Below are 26,899 nucleotides of genomic sequence, written 5' to 3' on the forward strand. Positions count from 1 at the left end.
TGAAAGTAGCTACCCTTTGCTTTCTTGACATCGCTGCAAACCTTTGGCCTTCTCTAAATGAGTAGTCACTCAATGATGTAGTCACCTGAAATGGTTTTCACTTCACAAGTGTGCCTTGTCAGGCTTCATTTGTGGAATTTCTTGCCTTCTTAATGGGGTTGGGATCATCAGTTGTGTTGTGCAGAAGTCAGATTGGTACACAGCTGACAGCCCTATTTAACGACCGTTAGAATTCATAGTATGGCAAGAACCAATCAGCTAAGTAAAGAGAAACTACAGTTCATCATTACTTTAAGAGCTGAAGGTCAGTCGATCCGTAAAATTGCTAAAACTTTGAATGTGCCCCCAAGTGCAGTCGCAAAAACCATCAAACGCTACAACGAAACTGGCTCACATTAGGACCACCCCAGGAAAGGAAGACCAAGAGTCAACTCTGCTGCTGAGGACAAATTCATTCGAGTCACCAGCCTCAGAAACTGCAAGTTAACATGCCTCAGATTAAAGCAGCAGACACATCTCTACATCAGCTGTGGAATGTAGAGATGTGTCTTTATATTGAGCTCATTTTCTGAAACTAAATACAGAAGTGGTTACAAATTTTGTAACACAATCATCATTCCTTTTTGACTTTGTTTCTGTAAAATAACTTATTGAACAGAAACCTGACTGCTGAAATAAAAATGGTAAATACTAGCAGAATAACTGTCAGCAGAAAGGCTGCAACATCAATCGAGTAGTACTGGATGTTGGACATCTTGTAAGACTCCGTCCTTAAGTGCGCCGCTCCTTTGTGCCGCATGACAAACTCGATCCAGAACATGGCTCGGTCCAGCGGTTTCATAGGCTGATCTCTTTGGATGCTGGACAGGTCCTTCATCTTCTCCCTGTAGGATGGTTGGTAGAGTACCTCCTTTAGCGCCTCCAAGAAGTTTTCTTTGTTCACTGTTGCAATATCAAGGACTTTGGCCACACCTTTTGCTTTCATCCTGAAGAAGTTATCAGCCTGGTCAAACATAAGGGGCAGGCCAACCAGGGGCACACCATGGTAAACGGCCTCCTGTATCCCATTGGTGCCTCCGTGGGCCACAAACACTCTGGTCTTGGGGTGACCCAGGAGGTCATTTTGGGGCAACCAGTCCAAGATTCGCGTGTTATTACCAAGGGTGGATGGTCTTTTGCCTTTGTGCCTCCAAATCACCTTCTGAGGAAGTTCTGCAAAAGCAGCAGCAATGTCTTCAGCGATGTCCTCTGGAAGTTCTTCTACCAGCGTCCCCAGTGTCATCACAATGACACCATGTTCACCCGAGCTCTGCACAAAGTCCTCTAGCTCTTTAGACAGGGGCTTGGAGGGTTTGCACTGAAATCCTGACATGTAGACAACGTTTGGCATTGTGGGTCGAGGGAACTCAAAGGTGAAATCGTTTCTCATCAGCCAGATGTCTGCTGACTGAAACAGCTCCATGTAATGTACGTCACTGCCAAAATGACGATGGACAAATGGTTTGTAGTTTGGTTCTGTGACATACCGAGTATGTAAAGTTGAGAAGAAAAAGTAGAGCATATTCTGGACACGCTGAATGAAAGTCATCTTGTCAGTCAGCTCTGACCCTGGTATGGGAATGTAAGAGAGTGGGGAAGGTGCAATTGCAAAATGGCCATCACCCTGAATAGTCCATCGGACATTAAAGACAAGTGGAAGACCCAAACGGTGAGCCATAAGAACACCTGTACCAATTGCAGGATCAGTCAGAACCAAATCATATTTGGCATCACGGAGGCTCTGCATCAGCTTGGTATCCTCAAACATGCGTTCCACCATCTCAAGCACCTTGACATGCACTTCATAAAACGCTTTCGCTAAATCATATTCTATTGATAAACGTGTCCAAAGTGAAGCACCTTGTCGACGCATGATTAGTGTTTTCATAACAAATCCCCCAACGCGCTCTTCATCACATCCGGCCGAGGAATTTATAGGGATGGTCTTGTAGTGAGGGGACTCTGACTTGATGTACCAGGTATCGTTTGGCCGCACCACTGTGACTTCATGACCTCTGGAGTGAAGCTCTTCGATGATGATATTCATGTTGATCCAGTGACTTCCATCCATAGGGAACACCAAGACTTTCCCTCCATTTACCAACAATGTAGAGCATAGCAGCACTGCAAGTGCCAGCAAGTTTGGATGGCACATATCTGAAAGAGATTCTGACAAAGATGTCAAGATGTTAGATTATTTCTTAAGCTAATGGTTTGAGTTCAAGAGCTTGTATCACCCTAATAACTAATGAGAGATACCTGAGATCAAGTTTAAGTTGGGAAAATATGGACTGGCCAATATATAAACTTGGAGGTCAGATGTATTTGCCAGGTCTCCTTTGGTTTTGGCTTTTAAGATAAAAACTCAGATTTAAAGGTTAAGTTATATCTGCAGATAACTTCAAGTTTGTGTTCCTTCAGTAAATAGAGGCTGACAAGAAGTTTGGGAGCTAGAGACGAGCATGTTGCACAGTGTGGAGATACAGAAATTATTTTATTGCTGCCATATAATCTGCATCATTATAACTGCATTGATAACATTCTTTACAGCATTATTTCATCTAATAATATTTCTCACAGTATTGATATTGCATTAAAGTTGTTTAGTGAAGATGTCCATTTGAGGATCCTTCCATTATGTTAACTTTTATTACAAGTACGGTTAGAAGTATTTCATACACATTGCATATTTGTGCTTATTTCGAGTTGATGTTCGGTTCATTAAGGGTCTTAAGCTTCACTGGTGTGACTGTCCAGGTGATACATGCTGAGGGAAACTGGAACATAGAAGGATAACTGCAATGCATGCTTACAATACATATAACACATATAATCTAGGCATGTGTCAGGCCTGAGGCCTTAACTCATTTGGTGTCTCACTATATTTTACTCTACTTGGCAACAGATGACCAGAGTCTCTAATTAGGCTCGAAGTTTATTACCTTGTATGGAAGATGTTATAGAAAAGAGAAGTTCTATGTCTGCTTATAGCTATTAAAGATGAAGACATGTATTTTGGTCAGAAGACATATGCTGATGTTTTCTCCGGGCTGTTAATAAACTCATCGTTTGATTGCACTTTTCTGGGGCCTCCGTGGTTTGTCTCACTGCTCTACATTGATCGATTTCGCGACAGCTTGGTGGAGAATGCGGGCAGTGTAGGCTTAGCGGTGTTACTTTCCGCGGTGGTCGAGCCGGATTGGTGGTCAGACGGGCAGACGTCACAGGTGGTTTCTTGACTACTGTGGGCCCACATAAAAAAAGGTAAGCACAAACCTCTTAAACTGAAATTGTGCTGCATTGGATGTAATTCTAAAATTGTAGTCAAGAAGTTACTCGTTGATCTCTGTTTTGAGTTTTGCCTGTCTGAAGTGAAAGTATTAAGTAGTGTTGCATTCAAGGTCGACTCGTAAGAAACAGTACTGAGCTAAAAGTAACTCAAGACGTTGTTTTAAGGAAATAAGAAAGAAAAGAGACCAATGTGTGATTAAAGAGTAAGAGAATATAAGAGTTATTGGTCAGATTATGGTTTAATAAGTGTCAAGTTCAGAAGTGCAGACTTCCTCCCTACTGGAGACGTCCAGTAGGTGGTCCGGCGTGGCCGTACTGGAGATTGACCATCTACCAAGACTTGGGACCTTGGTTTAAAATAGGTTATGATCAGAGGATCATTTTGAGATACACTTAGTTGTGAGAAAAAGAGTAATACCGGACGCAGAGGTCCGGGGAGTTGACATATGATTTAACAGACTCAAGCCAGCCGTGAGCTTTAGGGAAACAGTAAAAACTTAGTTTGAAGCACGTCAAGGTTTACTGTGTTGAAGTAATTTTGATGATAATGCTGCAGGGGGTGTAGTAGTTTCATCCGTATCTAGAGAAAGGCATGCTCATTTTGGGATCGTGCCAAATTGAATACTCACGTACAGGGGATCGTCTTTACATGAAATGTATATGTCGTGGTGAAACGGAAGAAACACCTTATGGTTTTACAGTGGCTGCAGAAATAAGACTTATATAGCTTTTGTTCCAGAGTTTCCTTATATTTAGGTGCTTGGTAATGTACAGTGCGAGACCCAGCGAAGGTCCGCGTGAGGCAGAGAGGGCATTTTCCTCCTTCTGCGAGCGTGCATTTAATGGGTTTGAAATTCAGTATCATTGGATAGGGTAAATTACGCGTTGCTGAATCAGAGAACGACTAGTAGCGTCTGAGGGGAGCTCCGCCGCTCCATATCCGGATCAGCTGTGATCCACAAGTTACAGTTGAAAACAGTGACGTAAGAAACTGTCTGAAGTGATCTAAGTGCCGTTGGCTGCAGGCGGTGTGTGAGAGGCTTTGAAGCCTCTTTTTCTTAATCTTTTTCGGGTTGAGAAAGTGCGTAGTTAACATTTGGGTGCGGCCACTTCCCCTTTCTGAGACTCTGAGTAAAAAGAGTAATTTCGGACGAGGAAGTCCGACAAAAAACACCTGGTGCTGTCAGGATGTTTAAGTGACAGAATTTCAGAAAATCGAGTCAGAAATGGTTTTGTGGCTCTTGGTAAACTGATTTTGAAGGAAAATCAGTGTTTATTGTGCTGAAGTAACAGATCCGGTGTGGTCTGAAGGGAAGAATCAGCTGTTTGCAGCGTTGTTGATATTAACAGATCCGGCGTGGTCTGAGGAAAAGAAATAAATCGGTGAATGGTTGATATACTTACATGAATTTGGTGGATCCGCTGAGGTCCAGAAGAATAACCAATGCGGACTGTGTTGGCTTGAATGTTGATAAATGATCCAGGAAGAATTGCCCTGGGTCTGTGTCTGTGTGTGTGTTGTTGAGTAACAACATGCACAGTTAAAATTGGGCACTGTTCCTTCCTCTTTTTAGTTTCAAAACACGAAGGCTGTTGGTTTCATTTTAAGGTTGGATTAAGAATTACTGTGTGAGGAACGATTTCACTTTTGACTAGGGAAATAATATGCTTACTTTTGGGTCTATGAGAATAGAATTACAGTGGGAATGGGATCTTCTGAATGCGCAGATTATTTGCTACTGTGAGACAGTGGAGAGACCTTACGAAGTTACCTTCTTTCACCAAGTAAGAGTGGAAGATCTCGTAACATTCCGGTGGAGATGCCGGGGTAAAAAGAGTGAGCTCGGACGAGGGAGTCCGAGAAAAGGACACCTTGAGTTGAGCAAGGTGTTTAACTGACTCAGGATTTCAGAGAATCGAGTCAGCTGTAATCTTGAGTTATAATGCTAAGTTGATTTTAAAGAAAAATCAATGTTTACCAATTTGAAGTAATTCTGAAGATATTACTAGATGTGCTGTGATACAAGTGAAGAATAAGTTGTGTACATGTGGACACACAATTGTGTTGATATGGATGGATCGGCTGCGGTCCATCCGATAAGAGAATGCTGGGTAAACTGAGACAAGAAACTGTTTTTAAATCATCACTGGCTGCGGTGATATACATGTGCTGAAGATTACTGGACCCGGCGAGGTCCATATGATGAAGTTCTGGGGCAGATAAATGACAGAAACAGTTTCTGAATTTTGAGGAGAATTCTGAAGCACTGAGGTTGAATTTTCTCTGTGCTTGGTGCGCTGTATGGACTTATATCAGAGTTATAAGTCCAAAGGTTATGACCTGGAGATCATTCATTGTGTTTAAAGAAGAACAGGAATTAGAAAAGAATATTTAATGTCATATTTTGTGTAAAGTGAGGAAAACTCACCATATATGTTCACCTTTTCTTTGTTTGAAGGGACACAGACATTAACACACACACACAGTTCTTGGGTGTGCGTTACTTCCTCTTTTAATTTTTAACTGTGACACATGTGTTCATTGAACTAGAACTTCAGCAGTGAATGAGACAGGATTTAGATTAGGTCTAGCTCTGGTAAAGTAAAAAGATTATGTTCAAAGTTTTATGTCCTGGAGGCCAAGAGTCGTGTGTAGAGAAGAACATGACTTAGAAACGGACATTTAAGGTCACATTTCGTCTAAGATGGGGAGAATTGTCCCATATGTGTTTATTTCTCTTCTCTTTTAAGAGGACATATGCACTTAACTGGGTGTTGTCTACTTCCTCTTTCTGAGTCTTAAAAGCAGGTTTGATAAAATACTCGTAGGAAAACGTATTTTGAGTGATTCTAAGTGTGTGAATGTTGTGAGTACTCGATTTGAATGATTTTGTGTGATTTGTACAAAATAATAAATAAGTAATAATAACTCATAGGAGAGTGCGTGAACAGAGGAAGTCTGAGAGAGAAGTGTGTGCGTAGACAAACTGCAGAGTGTGTGCGTCAAACGGGAAGTCTGATTATAGCTTGTGAGCTGGTGAGAGACGTTGCAACATGAAAACAGAGGAATTAGAGACTGAATGTTTTAAGAAAAGAAATGAAAATGATATTAATTGTATGCTTTAGTGTGTCAATACCAGGGACTCTCCTCAACCTGAAAACATGAGAACAGCGGAAAGGATGGATTAACAGAATTGGGTTGAAATTGAAGCCTGAACTCATGATGTTTAGAGACGTTCACCACGTCACAAACAAACAGATAAAAAAAAATTAAAATAAAGAGAGAAAACAACTGACAATTACATTAATGAATAGAAAACGCACATACACAAATTGTCACATGTGAAATTATTGTTGGAAAGAATCAGAAGTGAGATAGTTTAATATACACATGCAATGAAGAAAGCAGCTTACACTCCTTTAATTTCCAGAGCCACAGTGTGTCCCCTCCCCTCATAGCACCCCTGCCCATTTGGCCCCTGTATCAGGCGAGTATGGAAGGCTGGATAGCCCATGACGGGTAAGATCCCACCTCGAAACCCTGGGACAACCTAAGGCAGGCACAGTCACGATTACTCGGCCTCAGTCCCTGTGAGCTCAGACTCACTGGTGAGATGAAGTGAAGAAGACGAGACTTCAAGGGTAAAGCCGCTGGGCTGAGGTGGAGGGGGAAATGTCATTAACAATGACCAGAGATGAGCCAAAGAGAGAAAACACTCCCTCTCTTTCTGGTTGAACTATTCACAGCGCCATCTCACATCATGACTGACTGAGGTGCCTCTTCATATTAATATTATTTCATCATTAACACCAATTTACAGGTTATTATCCTTGCTATTATTAGTATGAATACATTAAAGATAAGTTGTAATTTAATTTTGCCGTTCGTCTATTTTTCATTATTCAGTCGGGTCTGTTTCCAACCCTTTTTAAACTACTTTGATCTCCATGTATAAACACTAATTTGTCTGGCGCCTGGACATTTTTCTCTAGCCACTGCTCGTCAGCAGTGAGTTTGGTGGGCTGATTACCCATTATCACACAACTGCAGAGCCGTCTCTGGCACGAGACGCGGGGGTGGTTGCTGACACGCCCTTCTACTTCATACTACTCATGAAGCGGTGCCAGTTTTATGGGATGAAACCCAACCTTTCCCCTTTGTCACCAGTACTTGAGCTCCTTACAGTAAATAAAAAGACAGTAACAATGGAAGTAGTTCAGCAACTTATTGTGCTGTCAAAATCACTTACTTCCAACACACAGAAAACACAGACATTTACACACAGTCGCGCAGATCCTTACGGCGGATCACTCCTAAACCCTTACGGCGGGTGAGACCTGTAACGTGTTTTACTTTACAGTCCTTTCGGCGGATTAGTCCTATGAGCTCTTGCAGTGGGTCAACCTTATTACACGTATTTTTAAAAATCCGTACAGTGGATTAGACTGTCAAACCCTTTCGTTTTACGCGAGTGTGATTGAGTGGATTCTTTACCTTTCCAAGATCTCTCCGTCTATGTTTGAGGTCTTTCACTGGATCCCAGCGCCGTGGACTGCTTAACCGGCCTGAACCCGAATTTTTTTACGTCCCAGGACTTTCACTCCTTCCTTGAGGAGGCTGTCGACAGTCTGCGGTACGGCCCCCCCACGGCGACAGGATACAGGTAGATCTCTGGTTTGGAGTCACAACAATCGAGTTGCTTTTTCCAAATCCGGCTCGAAGGACCAAGAAATGTAAGGAGAAAAACCTCAGGAAAGCAAAGAATCACGGGCCCAAAGTTAATTCATGTACATGGACGATTGCCTGACCACGTTCCGTCGACTACAGAAACGTGCAGGCAATGCGCGCCAGGCATTCACTCAGAGTTTATTATATACTGCCTTACTCACGTAACACTCATGGGTGGAGTACAAGTTAGGAAAAAACAACTTCTTATCTGCTGATTGCATACGAGGCTGCACAGGATGCAGCCTTGCAAGACGAAGAGGAACAAGTTGATTAACGATCTTGTAGTGGGTTAAAACAATACATGTGGGTGTTGTCTAAACTTGAGCAACTTCCTCATGTGATCACTTTGTTCCAGCTAAAGAATTTGCTGACACGCTATGTACAGGCATTTCTGTGCAATTCAAATGAGCTAAACATAAACATTTATCACTGTTGAATATTAATAAAATTCAAAATCTTTTAACACCATTACATCCACTATCCCTCCTCTACATGTCCAAATCATCTCAGTCTTGCCTCTCTAAGAAACTGCTCAACCTGGGCTGTCTTCTGATACTGTCTTCCTGTCTATCCCGGTCACTTCCAATGTCTTTGTCTTGTCTTTTTGTCAGGGGCACCGCCTCTAAACCATGCATCATAGCAGGTCTCAATACCATCTAGTAAAACTTCTCTTTCGCTCTGGCTTCTGTCACACATCACCCCTCATGCTCATCCACACCCGCTCCACCCTGGCTTCACTCTCTTCTTCACCTTTCTTGTGCACTTGTCTATTCTGATAGTTAACCTCTGATATTTAAACTCTACCTTCATTACCTCTGCTCCTTGCAGCTTCCCTGTTCATCCCTCTCATTCACACATTCTGTTCTTGTTCATGTTTGAGACAGGTCCAGTTACAGGGACCTCTGTGGTAGAAATGGTAGTCCTCTTGTTCCTCTCTACAGTCCTGTGCTGCTAATAATGTTAAACTGATGTGATGTTGCAGGTTTCCGGGAGCAGGCCGAAGTCCTGGAGCTTTTCCTGACTGATTTCCAGATGCGGCTGCTGTGGGGGAGCCGGGGGGCCGAGGAGAAACAGGCTCTGCGATACTCTAAGTTTGACCAGGTGCTCACTGCCCTGTCCAACAAGCTGGAGCCACCCATCAGACGACACTGACCCCAGCACTGTTTTTAGAGGCCTTGTTTATGAGCTGATGCCTACATACATGGACAATTACTGCGCTGGACACTGAGAAGCTCCTCCACTGAAAGCTCAATAAAAGGGAAAGCGCTGTGATCTTTCAAACAAGGAGGCTTCCTAAGCGTGTAGACACCAGAATGAAGCAGTGCACCCACTTAGTTCAAATCTGTCACATGTAGCAGACCGGGATACTTGAAGAGTGAGACTGAAATTTTATAAATGCTTACCTTCCCGTACCAGAACTTTTCCAGTTCCTTTGATGCTAAACTGATGTAACTCAAGGTTGAGGAACTTTATCTGAAAGCTTCAGCAGAATGACGACAGCTTGTGAAAGAAACCACTAAATGCTTTGATGGAGTCTCCAGAGAGTGTTTTTATTTTTGACTGAGGACTTGCACTGCTTCAACAACGTCACAGATCAACATTGTCCTGTGTTAGTTTACCTAACAAAGGACTGCATCTACTCCACAGTGGCACAGGATGACATGATTTGGAAGTGTAAATATGTGGTGCTATTTGAGGTTACCGAGGCTGTGCCTCAGTCTGATAGGCTCATGTTTGTAAATGTTTAAATCTCCCTAAAGGCTGGACCTTAGCTAAATCCACAAACATATGTCACATTGTAGAATGTAATAACAGAATAACTGTACATCTGCATTTCAGTTTTTGTTTAGTTTTTTGTATCTTTTCAGTAATTAGGATTTTATAATTTGAAGAGAATATTAAATGTAACCTGGGGTCAGTTTGTGTTTCCTCTTTGTTTCTTTTTTCTTCTTATTATAACGATGTCACTTTTAATGTGAGGGGAGTGAACTGATCCTAACTGCATGAGTACGGCACACAGGTGCAGATCATTTTTGTAATCTTAAACAGTTTTGCTCTTTATTTATCAAAAAGTGTAAATAAACGTTTATTTCACTGGAGTTTGTTTTATTGAATAAAAACAGTCATGCTTGTGAGCTAGCTGGCAACTCGAGCCGCGCTGCAGCATACACACCAACATGCCTCACGTTCCCCGGGCCATATAACAAAGCCAACCTCCTACTTTTTGTGGTCTATTTAGCTGTAAATTTCCCCTCTCTGCCTTTGACATGTCGGTGCTGATGCTTTTCTAAATCACTGCCCTACTGTTTCAACGCTTCCACCATTAAAGCTTTTACCTACAGGCTTGAGGGGGTTACCGATCACTCCCCAATGTCAGTCTGTGTGTGGCAAATTTCTGTGGAGTGATGAACTCGGGCCCTAAATGCCAAACTCTTCCTGTATTCTTCTGCTGTGGTGAATTTACATTTCAAAGTGAATCACCTGCTTCTAAACCCAGTTACAATCAGGAAAATGAAATTAACAAAACCACTTCAGATTTTTGACACTCATTAGTTAAACTGCAGGAAAAGACATAAAGACCTGGATGACCTGTAACTTTGCGATTCTAAATTCAGATAAAACTGAGGTTATTGTAATAGGACTGAAAAATCTAATATGATGAGAAATATGATATCTTACTCCAGATCGCATTACTTTAGCCTCCAGTAACACTGTGAGGAACCTTGGAATATGTCTTCCATTTGCGCAAAACCTCTAAAATACCTGTTTAGTTGTAAACTTGTTATTAATCTCTGTCTCTCCTCCCCAGCATGCCTTTTGTCCTGTCTTCCTCACCTCAATCGGTCACTGCAGATGGCTCCGCCCCTCCCTGAGCCTGGTTCTGCTGGAGGTTTCTTCCTCTTAAAAGGGAGTTTTTCATTCCCACTGTCGCTAAAGTGCTTGCTCATAGGGAGTCATATGATTGTTGGGGTTGTATTGTAGGGACTACATTCCAATATAAAGTGCCTTGAGGCAACTGTTGTTGTGATTTGGCGCTGTATGAATAAAATTGAATTGAATTGAATTAAAAATTTGTGACTTTTGTTACAGGGTAACACGTACAAAAATGCAAAAACCATACAAACAAATCATGGAAATGCATCATTAAAAATGTGTCTGTGCCAAAACCCATATATATAAACCCAGGTAGAGAACACTGAACAAAAAGTTCAAGTTTTAAGTGAAGATTCTAAGTTTAAAAACTCAAGCAAGGGGAGCAACAGCATAAATTAAAAGAGCTGCAGAAGACGGAACAGAAACGTGTAGAGATAACACATCACAAAAGAATGACAGGTCTATTTTTTACACTGTGAGCTGAACGGGGATGAGAAACAGGAGACAGGTGGAAGCAATGAAGACAATCAGTCAAAAAGTCTGAGTCAAGAAACTAGAGAAAATGATCAGAGTATAAAGGAAAACAACCCAACTACAAAGAACAGCAAGAAAACTCTCATTAAAAATGATACAGTGGAACACTGGTTAGGTGAAAAGAGTCCCTGGAGTGATAAACCAAAGACAGGAAGTCAAAACTTAAACACTAAAACGCTCAAAGCACATCCTGTGCTGAAGCAGCACCAACATTCCTTAATCTGTTTCCCAAACCTCAAAAACATAAACCTGAGGAACTGAAGGTATACACCCAATTACCATTATTCAAGATGTTTTAAAATGTAACATTGCAAAATATTGTATTTTAATCATACGCATGAAGCTTAGGTCACTGTTAATAAAACTACAAAAACAGACATCTCACTGAGGTGCATATCTTGCTGGGAAGTGTGCTGTATATGACAAAAGTAAGGCGGAAAAACCCCCATACAAACAAATTAAGTTATTTTATTTTGCAAGGACCCAGAATGTTATAACACATGACTCCATCAAAAATCATTTTCACATTAATAGCTCCCTCTGCTGTATGCAGGACACAACTTGGATTTATAGCTCTTGGGGTTTTATTTTGTTTTTTGTTTTGACTTGCTAATAGAAGACCTTTCACAAACACAAACACATTTTATTTGCATTTTTCAAAAATCTACATGCATAATTACATAAAATGGATATTAAACATGTTTAAGAAATTATTGCAAATTCCATTTTTAAGTATGATATTTTAACCCAGATGGTTTGTCTCTGTTTCATTTGGAGCTACAACAACAAAGTTTTTTTTAATATCCTGTTGTTTAAAGTTCCTAGAAAGTATGGAATCATACCAGGTAAATAAGTAAATAAATAAATAAACATCAAAGTGATAAAAATGAGGTTTAGAGCCATCCCATTTAGGTTTATGAATATAAATTATATAACCTATTACTTTACACCATGTTTCCTATTTTTACCCATGTTCCAGTATGCAAGATTCTATTGATCTATTTATCTAGTAAAATTGAAGGCTACATTATGTATGTGGCCTTTCCGCACTTATTAGTCTACCTTCTACTTCTGTTTCACTGTTACCTAAACGCCATATGGAATATCTGTGAATTAACTGGAAGTCTCAGGTTTAGGTTTGATGTTTCGACTAAAAACAAGAAAGTTTGTGATTTGTTAGCAACAACCCTGTTTAACTTGGTGTCACAACTTTCTTTCAGACAAACAAACAAACAAACAAAAAATCCTGATACCAGACCGTTTCGACCTCTTATTCCCCATTCCAGTTAAAGTAACTATTGTCTATCATGTCAGACAGATTTCTAGTAAAGTTTGCCAAAGTCTTGCGTTTTTCTGGACTGTGATCCTCCAACGTGTCTTACAATTCACGCCCCGTGCTGGATGATCTCTGGGAATTGTAGTCCAGTTTGTCACTGAGCTACGTCTTTCTGCGCGCCTTCCGGGGAGGAAAAAACTACAAAATCAGCCGGTAGCGATAAGGAGAAGCTCCAAACTGAGCTTTTCTGTCTGCAAGCAGGCAGCCAAAATGTTGGCGACACTGTTAGTGCTGTTTTTGTTCTTTTGTAACCCAGTCTGCTGCGTTTTCCAGAAACTTTACTGCACCATATCGGACAGCTGCGACTGTGACTTTAAGCCGAATATTAGAGGTGAGACGTACTTGTCGATGCTAACCTACGGAGGCTGCTTCGTGTTAGCCAGCTAGCTTTGTACCAAAACAAAGTGCAAACAGCTCGTTTATAAAACCGTACTTTATTGTTGCTGTATTATACTATATATGTTTCCTATAAAAATTATATCCGCTAACGGCTTTTTGTTTTTTTAATGTACAGTGTTCCCGAGGAGGCAATTAAGGCTTTTCTAACTGGTATGCTAGCTGGCTGAATACAAGAAATCTCTTACAATATCTGTAATTAAATTAGCTAGTTGTCTACTTTGCAGATTTTTCATGACAACAGCCACGAGAAGTAGATTTTTCTTGCTCTGTTTGTTCCTATAACCCTTTATTGTGGTTATTACAGGGCACCCCACCCCTCTAGTATTGCACGAAGAAAGATTGTGACTGTCTTTTTTTCCCTGATCGCCAGACTTGGAGTGGGACCTCTACAAGAATGTCTATGGACAGCATCTGGCTCAGGACATTGTGTCAGAGGAGGTGGGAAGGTTCCTTCATAATAAAAGCCCCAGTCAGCCACTGGTGCTGTCTTTCCATGGCTCCTCTGGGACGGGAAAGACGCTGGTCAGCTCTATGCTGGGAAATCATCTGTATGGCTCAGCCATGAGCAGCCCGTATGTCCACCAGTTTGTCCCCACGCTGCACTTCCCCTTGCCCCACCGAGTCAAGCAGTACAGGGTATGTTGAGACAAATGGTTATATCTAAAATCAGAAGTAATGTACTAGTTGTTTTATTGTGTGTTCACTATAAAATGTTTGTTGACCATAACAAAGGGAAGTTTGAATGCTGTCATTCCTAATGTGCAAACAGGACTCTGCTTTCTTCTTAGGAGAATACATTTAGAACTTAAGAGAGAGTCCTGTGATTTTTGCTCCCAATTTCAGGGAAGATGGGCTGGTCAAAACAAAAATGATCACACAAGTAGACACAAAAAAATAAAACGATAGATGTTTTATGTTCAGCAGACTCTGTCTATAGAATTAACTAAGTGGGAATTAGTTAGTAATCATTTAATTATATACTAAAATTTCACAAGCGAGTGCTGCCTTTCAGACTACAGTATTTGCAGTTATACATGTTACACAGCCTATAATTAAGTAATAAAAGCAGAACAGCAGCAGATGTAATTAAAAGCATTGTTGGTTGCAGTCATAGGGGATGTGTTGGGAGCTTGTGAAATTAAATATCCATCCTTTGGTTTTGTAGGAGGAGCTGAAGGACTGGGTGCAGGGAAACCTGACGGAGTGCGCTCGCTCCGTTTTCATTTTTGATGAGATGGAGAAGATGCCTCCAGGCCTCATTGATGTCCTGGAGCCCTTTTTGGGTCCGTCTCATGTTGTATTTCGCACCAACTACCGCAAGGCGATATACCTCTTTATCAGGTACTAAACACTCCCCTAATGCAGTGAGGCATGTCCAGTGTTTAGCTTAGTTCTGTGGATATGAACTCTCTCCAAAAGAAGTTGTTGTATTCTCTTTGTCAAAATAACTTAAAGCTTTCATGAACGGTTAATGCTCAAAACTTTATTTCTCTCCCGGTGATGCTTAAAGAAGAAAGTTTTTTTTTTAATTACAAAGGGACGGGCAGCTTATTTTGTGTTTCTTGTGTGCAGCACTGCAGGAGAGGAGGTGATAAACAAAGTGGCTCTGGAGAACCGTCAGGCTGGACGAGAGAGAGAGGAGATCAAATTGGACAACCTGCAGGAGGCCATCGCACAGGCAGTTTACAACAATAACACAAGTAAGACTCATTTTACATGTTTAAGTACTCCACACTCTTAGGGTAAGGCGGTTTCATCTCAAACCCCTTCAGAGTTTGATTAAAGTTCAGTATTTTCTGTGTATAGGATAGAATAAAACAGAATAGAATGGCCCTTGTCATTGTACATGTACAACGAAATTGTGGGAGTTCTCAGCTGATCAACTGAGAACTGAATAAAATATAATTAATAGTAAATATAGTAGAAATAACAAAAAGGAGAAATATAGACAAAAACAAGAGGAAGGCAAATATTAGAGAACAAGTTGCAAAGTGCTTGAAGTAGAAAAAGTAAAAGTAACAATAACTATGATAAAATATTAATGTTTTCTATTTACAGAGCACATAAAATGCTTTACAGATCAATACTTACGTTCAATAACATTTACAGGGAGAAATAAATTAAAAAAGAAGTAACTGACCCTGTGCACGAGAAAATGCTAACTTCCTGGTTTGAGACCGGATGTGGGGTTGTACATTTCCGGTAGCTTTACTTTGCGGTCAATCGCTACTGCGAAGATATACTCCAAAATCAATTAAGTTACAAAGAGCAGAAGGTGGGAACACTCACCACTGTTGTGTCATAAAAAAATCTAATGATCAATTTTGACGTTTAAAGAGTTTAGATCAATCAGTTGTTTACATCACTCAACACAAGCAGAACTGCATGACTGCAGCAGAAGACACATCTTCCACATTCAGAAGCACATCTCTGTATAGTGACAGTTCTTATGATTTAAACAGGCAAATGTTCAGCATTCAAACTACAGGTGAACAATAGTCAAACCAGATGTTTCCGCCATTATGTTGATATCAGCTCGTCAAGTACACACCTACACAGCATGTTAACAAACTGTGGAAAAAAAGCCACACAAAAAATGAACGATTGCTGGTAACGGTTTCTATACATTAGTATTTACGAAGGGTATGTTGTGACTTACCTTAAAAATTACAGCGGTCCCTCGCTATAACGAGGTTCACCTTTCACCTCGCTGTTTCACAGATTTTTTTAGTGCAAGTTTGCATGCTTATTTTTACGTCACATTGTGTCCTGATCGCTGCAGACGATCTCCTCTGTGACGTCTCTCCTGTACAGTACAGAATCGCTGCATCGATTGCTAGCAGTGTGACTCTGAAGTGCAGTACTGGATGTCCACGATGTCCACAAAACGTTTTGCACTGTCAAAAGATAAAATTGGCTACTTGATTTCACCTATCGCTGGTTATTTTCAGAACATAAACGAGGGACAGCTGAGAAATATAACATTTGAATCCCTTTTCTCTTTTGCTCTGAGGCACGGGGAAAAATATCGACAAGTCGATGAACATCATTTACAGATATATTGGGTAAATGCCCGAGACATCTATAGAAATGTAAATCGCCGCTTGATTCATTTATTTGCTTAACTTGTTTTGGACCGTAAACCAGGCGCGAATAGGACACCGGAAACAAAGCTCCCCACAGGAGTTTCCGCACCGGAAATAGCATATGCTAACGTGCACATAGTCAGCTGCAATCAAATTAAATGGGTCATGAACGCTTGGCCAGTAGGCTATAGCCTCAGCACCAGATAACAGTCACATGAGAGCCTGGACAAAGACTCAGATTGTTGAGTAAAGGTCTCTTAGTTCAGATATGTAGCACAGAGAGAAGCCATGAAGGACCTTGAAATAGATCCTAAAATCAATTCTAAGTCATACTGTGAGCCATTATCAGGAGGTTTAGGGAAAGGTGTGATGTGATGACTCCGGCTTCTGTACAACCTGGATTTTCAGTTGAAGCAGGTGAAGATGTATGTTGATAGTGTGAGAAGGTTAAGACATTTTAAATGCTGGTGTCAGGAGGTAAAATATTTTTTTTCATGTCAGTTTTCTCGCCTTGGTTTGTTCAAACACAGTGTTTTGTTTTTTTACTGCTTGTTCACTAGAAGAGGAAGAAGGCAGCGATACTGATGCTTTGGTGCTCTTCCAGAGCTAAAACTGGTCTTCTGACTTTGATTCATTTAAGTTAATCATGAATATAAAATTAAAGCCCGTAATAGAAGCAACATCATCGCTCTGCAGCAGTGCATCATAATGAACACAGAAATTAAGCAGCCTCTTTGAGCTAATTTTCCAGTGCATTGCTGATGAAAGCTTTCATTACTTCAGTAACTGAAGTGAGTTTTTACCCCCCATTCAGGCGGCCTCTTCAAGTCCAACATCATTCAGCAGAAGCTCATCACCCGCTTTGTTCCCTTCCTGCCCCTGAGCCGATACCACGTCGAGCGCTGCGTGCACTCACAGCTCTGCCAGCGGGGCAGCTGCAGCCGCAACGACGTGGTTGAGGCAGTAGGGGGCGACATGAACTACACTCCAGCTAAGGGAAAGTACTTCTCCAGCACTGGCTGTAAGACTGTCCCTGCCAAAATCAACTTTTTCCTGTGAGCTGAGGGGAACTGGGTTTAACTTTTAGGACTGAAAGGGAAAATCTGAGAAAGATGCTCACATGCAGGTCAGAGCAGCATCTGGAGGCTAGGATGCCCTGGGAGCATGAAATCAAGGGGAGTGGAACTCCTGACTGTCCGGATTTGCAATCAGTGAGTGTCTCCATGAAGGTATAGTTGGCGTTTTCTGACTTTTTCAGGAGTCATGCCACACTCTACCTCAAACCCAGCTCTACCTTTAAATTTTTATATATTTTTGTTGGTATGGTGTGGTTTCAGATTTCAAAGACTTCAACTCAAAGTGATTAATTGATGTTTTCTTGTTTTTAGGCTCATTATTTATCCAGTCTTAATTTATTCTTTGTCAACACCGCCATCCCTTCATGGTCATACTGATGCGGAGTTGTCACAGGTGTCCAGAGCGGACTAAACAGCTGGAGGTTATTTGGTGAAAATGAGCGAAGACCTTTTTGTTTGTTTTGTCTTCATTTCATTTTTCTAATTTTTTTCCCAAAAGGGATCACACAAGATTGTTTTTATTTTGGGTAACATTTGTTAGCAATGGGATTTTTGCTAAGTGTTGACTTTCGACGATCATTATCCAAGTTTTTCACCCGGATGAAGCGACATATTTGGCTTGTGGCAAAGAGAGCTTGACATGAAAGTACACGTCATCAGTCGCTTATTAGAAAGTAGAATAAATTTTAGGACTGAAAGATGTCACAGGATAAAGGAGCTCCTTTGCCAGATCATTTTAAAACAAATGAAAGAAGAAGAGATGAGTTTTACTTGGAAAAAAAACCCAACTTGTGTGCTGCAGCCCTGCAGGCTCGATGCCATACTTTGGGAGCATGTGACCACTTCTGCCATCAGGTGGCAGTAAAGACTTTGTTTTAGACAAGTGTAACGGAGGTGAAGCAGAGTTCACCAAGAGCTCAGTGCATTTTAATTCACTTACTCCCATGTGAACGAGTTCTGTAGTGCTTTTATTTTGTTTCATTGCTTTAAACTGTACTGTAAAGGCAGCAGGTAGGGAGGTTTTTAAAACACTGAAAGTGCACTTTATGGAGTATTAAAAAGACCTGATGTTCTTTGTCAATTATGAAATATTGCCAAAAGTTTGGATTGTTTACACCAAATTACTAATTATAAAGTATTAATTGTTTCTTGTGATAAATTGCGTGTTAAATGCAGTGAAGAACAAGGGTAACGGAGTTCACAGGATGAAGATGAAATTCTTATCGTATCAGGGTGAAGGTTGGCACACACAGAGGCTCGTGAAACTCAAGACAGCCGCAGGGATCAGCGATCATTAGCTTTGCTTTCAGTACAGAAAAGTCTAATAGTCGAATCAAACACCAGTTTTTTTGATTGATTTTTACTTTTTCCACTCAGCTTTGCTGTGTTGCTATGGAGAAGGCAGACTCCAGGGTAAAACTCAGTCATGTTTTGTATGAAAATCTTTATGCCATCCATAATCGGCGACAGTTAGACTCCTCACACTACCATGGTTAATACAATCTTCACAACAAAATACTTTGGTTTTTGTCCTTGTTGTTTCTTCTGAGTTACACAAGTTTCAGCTTCTGGACATTCGTGACTGAAGCGTTTGAGGTGTTGTGCACCTTTTACTGCTACAATGTAAAGCAAAAATAAAATTAATGGCACAAGAAAGTTGTTTTGTGCCTTTTGTCCAGTATTTATTTATTAAAACAGGGAGATTTCTCTGTTTTCTTGCATTTTACTGGAAAATATTCTTTTTACTTCTGAGAATATCAACAAATATTTCTGGGACAACTTCACCAATTCCAAGGTGCATGGAGAAGATCAAACATCTGATGGCATGAAGACTCCAGCAACAAGTTTTAGGGAACAGCTTTATTAGGTGACCAATGCTGGGTTTTTTTGGTCAGTTGATCAAAAGGCCACAAGCTAAAACGCGTTTGATCACCTAAAGGTTGTTCCCGTTACTGTTGTTCCCATTACTTCTGTGAATATGACATGTAACTACAACTTTATTTGTTTATTTATGATTCGTTTTTTAACAATCACCACTCTGATTTCAAAGAAAAACAGTAAAGGGTCCAATTACTTTTTGACCCTTTGGGTGCTTTATGTTGAATCAGGCAACTGGTCACTGCAGAGGTCACTGCAGGACTCCAGGCCTCAAGGGCCGGTGTCCTGCAGGTTTTAGATCTCACACTGGGTCAACACACCTGAATCCAATAATTACTTCGTTACCAGGCCTGTGGAAAACTTCAAGACATGTTGAGGAGGTAATTTAGCCATTTAAATCAGCTGTTTTGGATCAAGGCCCTGCAGGACACCGGCTCTTGAGCCCTGGCATTCCCCATTCCTTTGCTAAATTAATCTCCAGTTTCTTTTTTTTTCGCTTAACCAACTCGAAGTTACACTCATTCTTCTGTTTATAATTTATTGTGATTTATTTGCCACACTGGAAACCCAAGTGCTCAGAGCGACTGAATCGAGAAGTTGTTTAACGTAAATACATTCGGAGTTCTGTGTTTCTCATTCTGAGAACATTATTCCTCCAATCATAATGACACTCATACTGAAAATGCTTAGTTAGACCCCACAATCACAAAAAACATTTGCTGCCGCATTCATTGAAAAACCTTGAGGAGCAAGACCCCAAAAGGTTGATTTTGTTCATCTGGCCGTAACATTTTCAATGGGAGAAAACGCTACATCCAAGTGACTTCTTCAGTCTCAGCTGACTGCAGGAACAGAATCAACCTTTTGGGATTTACTTACCTGGATGATTGAGCATGCATCAAGACTTTGGGGGGCAAGACTGTGCATGAAAAAGCTGCTGTTAAATTTACTACACTGACGATGCTTTCTAAAGATAAGTCACTGTTTTTTACGGTAATTACATATCCATAGTCTAACAGCTGAAATACCAAGACACTGAAAGACATCTGTAAAACCTGCAGTGAAGTCAGTGTTCTTCACATAAAGCGGTTAACGACTGTTATTTGCTGTAACTCAACAAGTAGATAATGGTCATGTAATACAACAACATGTTGTTTATTTAAAGCTCATCCTTTCTCAACATTATGCAGCACTGAAAACTGTATAAAAGCCTGTTTTTCTGGTATTTTATTACAAATTGCTTCAAAAAGGGTGAAGCATGATTTTTTTTATATCCACCTGTCCTTGATTGTGAATGACTGGAGCTGCTGTGTATCAGCTTTCTGTACGAGATGCGATGCTGATTAGATCTCTGAGAAAGACGTAGCTCTGATATCTCGTTGAGCAGGAAATTAATAGTTTCTCCATCGGAAATGAACAGGTGTCAGAGGTCTTCAGGAGGCTGTGTTTGTTCACTCTTTTCAGTCCGTGGAGCTACATTCTCACTTGTGTGGACATTTCTCTTAACTTACTTGACATTAGATCCAAGTCGTTTACGCATGACACCTCATTTTTACACTGAGTTGGCACAGTGGGGTGGTACTTAGCACCATCCTCTCACAGCAGGAAAGTCCTGGGTTTGAATCCTTTCTGTGTGGGTTCTCTCTGGTTTTATCTCACATGGTTATCATTTTCAAGTTTCAGAAAGGAGAATTGTCCTGGGTATGCTCGTTAATTAACAATATGAGATTGACAAGTCATTAGCCAGTAGATCTGTCCCTTGCTGTCACATCTAGTTTCAACACATCAGCGGCTCAAATGCACGAAGCCTCGAAACTGGAGTTCACTAACCAATAGGTGACAGCACTGGTGAGTGGTTCTTCATCACTACCATTGACCATTTTGTAAATTAAAATTTAGCGATCAAATTCTGGACGTTTCACTGGAGAAACAAAAGGGAAGGCTGGTGCAAGATGGTCTTGAAATATGGGAAAGTATAAACTTATTCAACAAATCACTGAATTTATAACTAACTCACATTATTTTATGTACAATTTGTGAAAAAGTTCTTGCATTGATTTCGATATAAATACTGGCAATACTTCACAGTCCCTAGACTAGATGTTCCTGTTCATGAGATTCTCATCCACCTAACCTAGACAATTATACCTGATAAACATCAGCTGATATTAGTATTTAGGTAAAAACACCACACCATCAGATTTATTATCTACCCTCTATTGAGACACTGAGTAGCGTGTAAATAAAAAAACAATGCAATAATTTGCAAATCTCATAAATGCACATTTTAATCACACACAAAAAAAATAGAAAATATATATTTCAAAAGAGCTAGTTTTGAGTTTGATGGCAGCAAGATGTCTCAAAAAGGTTGAGACAGGGACAGCAAAATGCTGTAAAAAGTTTATGTTACTTAAAGAAAACAGTTGGAGGAATATTGTGTATTTAACTGGTAACAGGTTAGGATAGATGGAGATTAGTAACATGATTGGGAATGATACGAGCAACTTAATTCAATTCAATTCTATTCTATTCAATTTTATTTATATAGCGCCAAATCACAACAAAAGTCGCCTCAAGGCGCTTCATAGATACAGAGAAAAACCCAACAATCATGTGACCCCCTATGAGCAAGCACTTTGGCGACAGTGGGAAGGAAAAACTCCCTTTTAACAGGAAGAAACCTCCGGCAGAACCAGGCTCAGGGAGGGGCGGCCATCTGCTGTGATTGGTTGGGGAGAGAGAAGGAAGACAGGATAAAGACATGCTGTGGAAGAGAGACAGAGGTTAATAACAGATATGATTCAATGCAAAGAGGTCTGTTAATACATAGTGAGTGAGAGGAAAGGAAAAACTCAATGCATCATGGGAATCCCCGGCAGCCTACGTCTATTGCAGCATAACTAAGGGCGGATTCAGGGTCACCTGGTCCAGCCCTAACTATATGCTTTAGCAAAAAGGAAAGTTTTAAGCCTAATCTTAAAAGTAGAGATAGTGTCTGTCTCCCGAATCCAAACTGGAAGCTGGTTCCACAGAAGAGGGGCCTGAAAACTGAAGGCTCTGCCTCCCATTCTACTTTTAAATACTCTAGGAACAACAAGTAGGCCTGCAGAGCGGAGCGAAGTGCTCTAATAGGGTGATATGGTACTACAAGGTCATTAAGATAAGATGGGGCCTGATTATTTAAGACCTTGTATGTGAGGAGCAGGATTTTGAATTCAATTCTGGATTTAACAGGAAGCCAATGAAGGGAAGCCAAAACAGGAGAAATATGCTCTCTCTTTCTAGTCCCTGTCAGGACTCTTGCTGCAGCATTTTGGATTAACTGAAGGCTTTTCAGTGAGTTTTTGGACATCCTGATAATAATGAATTGCAGTAGTCCAGCCTGGAAGTAATAAATGCATGAACTAGTTTTTCAGCATCACTCTGAGACTCAAAGAATCAACTTAGACTTAGAGAATCAAAGTTTCTCAAAAGTAAAGGCAGAGGCTCAGTAATCCATAAAAATGTATCTACAAATTGTGGAACAATTTTAATGATCTTCAGTATAAAATATCTCATCACCTACAGTACATGATATCAAAAGAGTCAGAGATTGTGTAATGGATAAAAGTTTGGAAACTAAATTGGATGCCTGTGATCTTATGGCCTGCGGGGCAACACTGGATTAAAAAACAGGCATGATTAACTCATAGAAATCATTGCATGGGCTCAGGAACACTTCCACCAATCAGTGTCTGTGAACAGCTCATGGAGCCATCCACAAATGCAGAGCAAAGCTCCATTATATATGGAAGAAGTCATATCTGTACAGATCTCATTCTCTGGCCCGAAGCTTGTTTAATATCAACTGAGGCAAAGTGGAAAACAAGGATGCACCATCCTCCAGACTAAAGAGGAGAGTGGCCTCATACTATCATTAACAGTATGGTTTCAAAGTAGAACTATTCAGTGTTCTTACTTTAAAGTTTTGATATGTTTTCTATATTGTGAATAAAATAACTGTTTATAAGATTTGTAAACAATTGTATTTGTTTTTCTTTACGTTTTACACTGTCTGGCCACTTTTTTTGGAATTGGCTTTTTCTAAATCCTACCACACAGTCGCCTAAACATGAGATTTAAAAATTAACCCTGGAGTCAAAACTCTGGGGCGAAAGTTATTTTTTAAAATTGACATCTTCATATGTTCATTTCAATTCAGTTTTATTGTGTCGCGCCCATTTTGCATGTGTGGACATGTGTTGCATTTTCTCTCTGCTGCCTTAGGTACCGCGTCTTACAGCTAAACGCATTCAGTAATTAGATAAGGGAGCACAAGGAAGAAGAGCACTCCAGTGCCAGAATACCTTTGTTGGTAGTGTGTGTGAGCAGCAGTGTGCTTTGGGTTCACTTCTTGAGTTTCTCTTTGTGCGACAGACTTCTAAGTTTTGTTTGTCTTTATTTTAGGTAAACCTAACAGATGTAAACGGAAACTACCTTTATCCCTACACTGCACTTTCACACCATTCACGCTGTGGTATGTGTCAACACGACGTGTAGTTACGTTTCCTGGGAGGGAGGTGCACATCAGGTTTCAACGTAGAGTTAAAATGGGGTCCCGTCATGATGTAAGTAACGATGTAGATCTGACACAGAAGTATAATTGACCTGTTTAAACAACACCTGGCAACTGTAGGGAGGAAGAACTCCCTTTAAACATGAAGAGGCAGAACTAGGCTCAGGGAGGGGCAGCTATCTAAAGTGAGTGGTTAGATGTGAGCAGAAACTACACAAAATAAGGAATTGTGCCACATAAATTCATGGGAAAACTGGAGGAGAGGTGCATTACTGGAAGTTTCCGATTTTTACCAGTATTCCCAGATGAAAGAAGGCAGACTTATTTGAATTAAAGAACATAAATTAATCACAAATCACCAAAAATATTCACCACAGAAGAACCGGAGTCATGTTGGTGTCATCCAAAGTAAGAATCATGGTGCACGGTGCTTCAGAGATTTGAGAACATGATCGTTTCTCAAACATAATGAAGCAGTTTGGTTGTAGATTCATGTTAGGAGATGAGGTTGACGTGAGACAAAATTCGGTTTAAATTTTGTTTCTTCATTTTGTCAGATTTTACTCTCTTGAGCAACGAGATGTGCTTGAAGTATGCACCCCAAGAAACCTCAAGTTAAACAACATTAGAGTCAAGTTTGTCATTTAAATGTCAAATTTTGAGCCAAGGCCAGTGAAAACTTTTCAGATGCTGCCAGATTTACTGTAGCTTGTTTTCTCAGCCAACTTGGTTTCTTTGGAGATGCCCAACTGCCATTTTTCTCACCTGCTGGAGGTGACCGACCAAACAGGAAACCAGCCAAAACCTCCAAACTTCAGTTTCCTGTCTGCTTGATGAAATTTTGGAAACATCTCCTCATCCTTTGAAAAGGCACCAGGCTGCCTCCTATATATGCCACATCTCACCACGACCCTGCTGTGATGACTTCATCAACCCCCACCCTCTGCTCTCCGCCCTCCACCCCACCACCCACCAATACCACCACCACACAGGCTGTGTGAGGAAGAGGAGGGGTTCAAAGGTCAGCTTAGAGGCCTCTTCACCCCAGCTGCTGTTGCTGTGTGCTGCCATCTATGCAGTTCAGGACAATGAGAGACGCATGGAAAGAAAAAGCCAGGATGACCGTAACACACACACACACACACACACACACACACACACACACACACCGTGACCTTTGAGCTTTTTTTCACACGCTCCCAGTAGAACAGCTGGACAAGCCTTTATTATTTCCTAGGTAAGAGAAGTGTAGTTGTATTAATTTATTTTTCTGCAATTTAATGTTGTGCTCCACCCCCAACCCCCTATTCACCACATTTACTTCCTCCCTCTTTTTATCCTCTTCCTCCTCTCTGCTCCTCCATCAAAATCTGTGTAAAAAGCAACTTTCACCTCACACTTTACCTCCTCACCCCTTGCCAACCCTCCCTTCTTCCTTCCTTCCACCAGAGCTGGGTGGTGACGGTGGCGGGGGCAACAATGGGACGCTGCTCCTTCCTCCCCCCTCCCTTTGCACCTCCACATCTGTGAGTGCCCCTCTGTCTTCTCATTCTTCTCCCTAACCGCTCCATTATTAAGCCTCTTTCACTTGTAAATGTGGCCAGCGATACTTCTGATGGGTCTTTTATGCACGCGGCCGGGGTCAGGAGAAAGGTAGGGGCCACAGTGGAGGGAGGGGGGTGGGTCATGGTTGAGGGTGGCGAGATGGTGGAGGGGCAGTGGATTCAGGAGTCTTGTGCTGTTTTGTTTTTTTTCCTCCCTTTGCAGGCCGGAGTGTGAGGGGACAATTGTGACAAAGAGTTAAATCCTTTTTTGTGTGTGCAGTCATTTGGGACGGTTGGGATGGGCCTGCATTCCTGCAGCCGGCTGTCCCCCCAGTAGGATGGAGAGGAATGGGACGGCATGTAGGAATGAAGTGTAGGAATGACCAGAGTGAGAGCTCACTCAAAAGTTGCACATGATATTTCAATAAATCTGTGTGTGCAGAATAGCATACCATCATATGCAAAAGTTCATAGATTTTAAAAGGAAATATAATTGTGACCACGCTGGCTTCTATCAACCTTTAAATGTAATGGGAAAAAAAATATTGAATAACCGTCATTTTAGTAATCTACTGCCTGAAGTTTGACTTCCAAACATATCTGATCCTGTACAGTGTACAATACTGCAGCTTCAGCAGTGTCAGGCTTTTATGATTTATATTTCGACAGCAGCAGCACTCGGTGAAGACACCAAGTGTTTGACATCTAACCGAAACCATAAAGTTCAAACACATGATGGAATGATCAAGAAAGAAAGAAGCCTGCCAAAGCAAGTCCGACCCCACGGACTCCCATTTTAAAAAGCCCAGCTTTACCAGAGAAGTAAACATGTTTACTGTAGCCAATTTCCCCCAGTATTATAGCTGGTATACAAAGCAGCTTACAGGAGAAGAGATGTAGATATTTTGATTAACAGGTGTGTTTGCAACATAGGTGGCTCCAGCTGCAAAATACACTTTCAGCTAACTGAGTAAATGGTCTGTACTTGTATAGCGCTTTACACATCCAGTCATCCACCCACTGGTGATGGCAGCTACATTGTAGCCACAGCCACCCTGGGGCACACTGACAGAGGCAAAGCTGCCGGACACTGGCGCCACCAGGCCCTCTGACCACCACCAGTAGGCAACGGGTGAAGTGTTTTGCCCAAGGACACAAAGACCGAGACTGTACAAGCCGGGGCTCGAACCGGCAACCTTCCGATTACAAGGCGAACTCCCAACTCTTGAGCCACTGAAATGGACCGCTACATATTTTGCTAAAGTCTCTTAAAGGAATTTTACTGCAACTATGTGACCAATAATCTGGGTTGTTGTGAGATTAATTGTATTCACAACCATTCAAGAAGTCTGCGTTGCCGTCAGTGTAATTTTAGTTGTTGTTTTTTTCAAGTCAAATCAAATTGCTTTATCGTCATTCCAACCATGTGCAATGGTACAGTACACAGCAAAACAAGACAACAATCCTCCAAGACCATGGTGCTACATGTGACATAGGCAATCAACACAGGGCTACATAAAGTGCAAGTGTGCAAAAATGACAAAAAAAACAAAAC

General features: G+C 41.1%; 2 protein-coding genes and 1 pseudogene across 4 annotated transcripts in view; 2 read left to right on the top strand and 1 right to left on the bottom strand.

Moving 5' to 3' along the window:
- sh2d3cb (SH2 domain containing 3Cb) overlaps nt 1–10,158 on the top strand; it is a 58,397-nt gene extending 48,239 nt beyond the window's left edge. Inside the window, exon 12 of the mRNA XM_085179750.1 lies at nt 9,042–10,158. Coding sequence (XP_085035876.1) covers nt 9,042–9,211 — 170 coding nt within the window. The 3' untranslated portion in view covers nt 9,212–10,158. The remainder of the gene's footprint in view (nt 1–9,041) is intronic.
- On the bottom strand, nt 564–4,966 carry LOC146506239 (UDP-glucuronosyltransferase 2A2 pseudogene; annotated as a pseudogene). Its single transcript, XR_014877154.1, has 2 exons — nt 4,735–4,966; nt 564–2,208 (listed from the first exon to the last, which is right to left on the bottom strand). The product of XR_014877154.1 is annotated as a UDP-glucuronosyltransferase 2A2 pseudogene (transcript).
- A 2,746-nt stretch (nt 10,159–12,904) lies between the features above and the next one.
- tor2a (torsin family 2, member A) lies at nt 12,905–26,575 on the top strand. Of its 2 annotated transcripts, XR_014877155.1 has the most exons (6): nt 12,905–13,134; nt 13,573–13,838; nt 14,368–14,543; nt 14,775–14,902; nt 17,103–17,499; nt 17,677–26,575. XR_014877155.1 is itself a non-coding variant. In XM_085179751.1 (5 exons), exons 1-5 carry the CDS (start codon nt 13,014–13,016, stop codon nt 17,345–17,347), a joined length of 936 nt encoding a protein of 311 aa, XP_085035877.1. In that variant the 5' UTR covers nt 12,905–13,013; the 3' UTR covers nt 17,348–26,575. The 2 variants fall into 2 exon arrangements, 1 of the variants encoding a protein (XP_085035877.1); XM_085179751.1 differs by having other exon boundaries at nt 17,103–26,575.
- The last annotated feature ends 324 nt before the right edge of the window (nt 26,576–26,899 follow it).

The sequence above is a fragment of the Neolamprologus multifasciatus genome, chromosome 12 (genome assembly GCF_963576455.1).
Source record: "Neolamprologus multifasciatus chromosome 12, fNeoMul1.2, whole genome shotgun sequence".
Classification (NCBI taxonomy): Eukaryota; Metazoa; Chordata; class Actinopteri; order Cichliformes; family Cichlidae; genus Neolamprologus; species Neolamprologus multifasciatus.

Coding starts and splice junctions, on each gene's coding strand:
- tor2a (XM_085179751.1), top strand. CDS start 13,014: ATGTTGGCGACACTGTTAGTGCTGTTTTTGTTCTTTTGTAACCCAGTC. Junction 13,135..13,572: donor CTTTAAGCCGAATATTAGAG/GTGAGACGTACT, acceptor CCTGATCGCCAG/ACTTGGAGTGGGACCTCTAC. Junction 13,839..14,367: donor ACCGAGTCAAGCAGTACAGG/GTATGTTGAGAC, acceptor TTGGTTTTGTAG/GAGGAGCTGAAGGACTGGGT.